Below are 4,802 nucleotides of genomic sequence, written 5' to 3'. Positions count from 1 at the left end.
TACGATCTTCTGCTTTCTATGCGCAGGGCGATGGACCGATGCCAATAGTGATGACGGCGGAGTAAGAAAGGACGGTAGTTCGTCCGACGGAGACTATTTACTATCTGGAGAGCCGCATAGCGTCCGTCGTTCGGTCGAAGTACGTAGAGACATATATATATATATATATATATATATATACGTGTGTGTGTGTGTTTCTAATCGTCTCTAAGTGCTTTCTCCTATCACTCCGTTGCGCCGAGCGGCTTGACTATCTATGCGCCCGTGACTCGGCTGTTATGATTTTACAGTTTGTTCGCTTTGGACAAGTGTGTGCGCTTTCTTGTCCGCTTTAAGGTAAACTAATTTCACCTATCCGTCCGTCGGGTCTGTTGAGCTTTTTGCTGTGTTTCCGTTCTTCTGAGTGCATCGTTAAACTTATTACAGAAACGCGAATGTATAGTTTACATTCAAATAAACCGAACGAGGAACTGCCGCGAGCTGCAACGGGCATTCTATCATCTCACTTCTTATCCCATGTCTATGTATTGGTTATGCACCATATGGCATGCTATCATCTCACTACCTATCCTGTTCTTATGTCACATTTTATCCTATCCTTATATCACTTCCCATCCTATTCTTATGTCACTTCTCATCCTATTCGTATGTCACTTCCTATCCTATCCGTATGTCACTTCTTATCCCACGTCTATGTCACTTTCTATCCCAAGCCCATGTCTATGTCTATGTATCGGTTATACACCATATGGCATGCTATCACCTCTTTTCCTATCCTATCCTCATGCCACTGCCTATCTTATGCCTATGTCTCTGTAGGGTTTCTACACCATTGGCCCTGGTGGAGAGGAGTTGATGAGCGCGGTGGGACAAGTGTTGCGTCCTACCGATGCGATGGCGTTGCATTACCGGCATCTCGCCGCATCGGTTGCTAGGCAACGGCAACACCTGGGCAAGTCTCTGGACGACATATTAATAGACCGTGCCAGAGGCCATGTGGTGTCATCGAAAGATCCGGTCTCCCACGGCCGGCACTGCCTTATTGGGGGTAGTAAGTATGTGCGGTGTATACCCGTTCTGTTGAATAGCCACGTGTGTGATGCCGAAGTTTACTTCGTAGGTCTTTGTCTTCCTGTATCTCTCTGTATATCCATCGTCGCTTGCAGAGCACATGAACAGGCAGTGTGCCTGTGAGACGTGGCTGCTAACGTATTCAACTCGGCTGTTTAACAACCGTGTGTCTGGTACATACATCGGTTTAGTTCGTGGTATCGTTGTGTTATCGTCGCTTGGAGCTCATCAATAATAGACATTTATAGAGGAGATATATGTTCTGTTTTCACTCACACAACGTGGCTGTTACTGTATCCATGCCTCTCTCGCGACACACACAGACACGACTTCCTAGTCACCTCAACTTTGGCCTCTCAAGCACCCCCGGCCGTCGGTAGGGCTCTAGGCGGAGTATTCGCGAACCAACTCAAGGCAAGTGCTGTGTGTAGGTATTCACGTTTTATGCATACAATACTGTGGGGCTTGGTCTGTATATCCCCTTCCCTCTGCGTGTAACCATGGAAACCTGTTGTACATAAACGCGTCTAGCATTAACCCGTTTGCCACTTACACACTTGGTTGACCGGCTGTCTATTTAATCGGGGGACATGCGAATTACCTTCCCGTGCTAACTATATACTTTGGTCATCTTGTTGGTTGCCGTTCTGTATCGCTGTCTGGTGGTAGTAGGTAGATACTCCTTTCCCGAAAGATTTTATCAGTTATGTGAGCGTCGGCGACGGATCTGTCAACAACGCACACTTCCTGTCGGCAACAAATCTGGCCGAATACACACAACACCGGGGATACAAAGTAAGTGCTCATGTGGTACAAACAGCCTATGTATCATATCTTTTATATATATATATATATATATAACACAACGGATTCATAGTATGTACTCATGTTATACAAACAGCGTATGTAATATATATATATATATATATATATATATGTGTGTGTGTGTGTGTACAACACAAGGGATAGTAAGCACTCATGTGAAATCTATGTCACATATCATATAAGCGGACATCGTCTGATACATTGTTTCGGTCGGTATTTCCCTCGTAAGCAGTTGGCTCTTTGTTCTTTTTATGTTTCTCGCAGTGTGGTATAGTGGTCGCCCACACGTTAACAGAATACAATTTATATTCAATTACTTTCGAATGTTAAATATACCTAGCGCTACTGGTGTTAAGATGTTTTTATCGATAGAATACTATTTATATGTAGTTGCTTTCGACTGATAATTAAAATATATCTATCGCTAACTGGTCTTAGTATGTTTTAATCAATTGAGTACTATTTATACGTTAGTTGCTTCCGACTGATAATTAAAACATACTTATCGCTAACTGGTGTTAATATGTTTTTATCAATAGAATACTATTTGTATGCGGTTGCTTTCGACTGATATTTAAAATATACCTATCGCTAACTGGTCTAAATGTTTTCAAATTGGTTTGTATTAGGCTCCGGTCGTCTTTGGCATTTCGGATAACGGTGTTTGTATCTCGCTCAAAGGATACGAATGGTATGTCTTCGTAAGCATTTCACTGGTATGTCTTCGTAGGCATTTCACCGATATGTCTTCATATTTTTTCTAAACCCACATCCTCGAGCCAAAGCGTCGCACTGTGCTTCTTTTCCAAACGCTAGTGCATTTGTATCTGAGTTTGTATTGTGGGGAGTGGTTCGTTCAACCATAGCCACCCACAGGGAGTGGTCGCTCCAGTGACTGATAATCCCAACCAAGTCTATGCTCAGCACTCCCTAATAGTCATCCATACTGTGAACGTGCCCACACACTGTATAACACCCTAAAACCCTGAAACCCTGAAACCCTGCAGGCTTCAAGAAGAGTTCCAGCACAAGCTGCGCATGCCCGTGTACGTCGCAGACGGCAACAACATGCTCGACATGTGGGATACTATGGCGCGAGTGACTGCTTACACTCGCGAGACCAGACGACCCGCAACTGTGATATTCTCTGGACTTGTGCGCAGGTTCGGACACGCGGCGACGGATAGGCAGTCGGCCTATCTCACACAGGAACACATCCAGAAGCAGGTATGCGGGATAGGCATATGGCTGTGGGGATGTGGAGGGGGGTTAAACCTTAAAACCCTAAAGCAGGGGTAGGGGTGAGTAACCCCCTAAAACCCTAAAACCCTAAAGCAGGTACGGAGGACAGGGATAGTCATCTGTGGGGGTGGGGGTGGGTGGGTGGACTTGCGGGGGCTAGATGTGTTTGATTTGACTCATCCTCAGATTGTATGGAGTACGTGTTCGTGTGTGGCATGTGTCATATGGTGTGGTGTTATAGGAGTGTGTCTCGTGTTTCGTGTCAATGGTCATGCTTAGTGTATGCACACACGCAGGTTATGTCTCAAGCGTGCTATGGTTTGGCTGGACAATATCAGCCAATTGACCCCGCTCATACGTACATGCATACATACATACCTACCTACCTACCTACCTACCTACAGGCAGCGCACAATGCATTGGCTGGGTTGTGTGCCCAGGCAGTCGGCAGTGGTGTGACGTCCTATCCCGAGCTGTTGGACTTGTACGACCACGTGGGTGCGCGTGCACGTGCGGCCTTTGACCAAGTGGTGAATGAGCCCAAGATCACCACCAGAGACGAAATCAGTGAACAGACCAGCGCCCCCAGGATAGCCGTGCCTGGCGAAGGGGCCACAGCCGTGCATGTGCATCTCGGTAAATGTTTGTGAGTGTGTGTGTCTGTATCTGGGTCTGTGTTTGTGTGTGTGCCTGTGTTTGTGTTAGGGTGTGTGTCTGTGTTTGGGTGTGTTGAGCATGAACGGAGTAGAGGGTGAGTGTGTTTATGCGTGAATGCTGGCATGCCACGCTCACGACGTAGTATCGCTCCCCTAGCAACCACCGCCTGCAGCCGCTCTCACGGCTCACTAAGCGTCGCTCAGTATACCCCTTGGCCTACGCATGACCCCTAAAAACCCACACACCTCACAGGGCCGCATGAGGGCAAGAAGAAGGGACAGGTCATGCGCAAACACATGACCAAGGTCATCGACGAAACGCTCGAGAAGCACAGGAACTGTGTGTACTTGGGCGAGGATGTCGCTCACGGCGGGTACTATCTGGTGACGGATGGACTGGCCAAGAAGCATCCGATGCGGTAGGTAGCTGCCCTGATACTACTAGAAAGCTGAAGCCAGAGATATGATACATATGAACACTTCATGTAAACGTGTGCCGTGTGGTACGTAACTGCCCTGATACTACTAGGAAGCTGAAGCCAGCGATATGTTATGTATGAACACTTCACGTAAACGTGTGCCCGTGTGGTAGGTAGCTGCCCTGATACTACTACAAAACCGAATCCAGAGATATGATATGTATGAACACTTCACGTAAACGTGTGCCCGTGTGGTACGTTACTGCCCTGATTCTGCTACAAAGCCGAATCCAGAGATATGATATATATGAACACTTCACGTAAACGTTTGACCATGGCAATGCGTGTATTGCTGTTCACATACCTTTACTTCTCCGGCCATCCCTTTCGGCTGCCCTTCTCTTCTGATTTCAGGTACTGTGTCTGCCATCCCTTACCCACCCCCTCTGACGTCTCGTTGTGTGTCTGCCATCCCTTACCCACCCCCTCTGACGTCTCGTTGTGTGTCTGCCATCCCTGATCCACCCCCTCTAACCTCTCGTTGTGTGTCTGCCATCCCTGATCCACCCCCTCTAACCTCTCGTTGTGT

At 47.2% G+C, this 4,802-nt stretch overlaps 1 protein-coding gene across 1 annotated transcript in view; it reads left to right on the top strand.

Moving 5' to 3' along the window:
- Positions 1–4,802, top strand: part of SARC_06785 (hypothetical protein) — a gene marked incomplete at both ends in the record, with an annotated part of 8,189 nt that overhangs the window by 1,860 nt on the left and 1,527 nt on the right. Inside the window, 8 exons of the mRNA XM_014299296.1 lie at positions 820–1,055; positions 1,395–1,539; positions 1,744–1,866; positions 2,526–2,587; positions 2,904–3,123; positions 3,543–3,774; positions 4,048–4,213; positions 4,628–4,706. Of these exons, the coding sequence (XP_014154771.1) occupies positions 820–1,055; positions 1,395–1,539; positions 1,744–1,866; positions 2,526–2,587; positions 2,904–3,123; positions 3,543–3,774; positions 4,048–4,213; positions 4,628–4,706 (1,263 nt within the window). The remainder of the gene's footprint in view (positions 1–819; positions 1,056–1,394; positions 1,540–1,743; positions 1,867–2,525; positions 2,588–2,903; positions 3,124–3,542; positions 3,775–4,047; positions 4,214–4,627; positions 4,707–4,802) is intronic.

This window comes from Sphaeroforma arctica, assembly GCF_001186125.1.
Source record: "Sphaeroforma arctica JP610 unplaced genomic scaffold supercont1.500, whole genome shotgun sequence".
NCBI classification, from domain to species: Eukaryota; class Ichthyosporea; order Ichthyophonida; genus Sphaeroforma; species Sphaeroforma arctica.
This window is presented reverse-complemented; position numbering and strand designations above follow the sequence as displayed.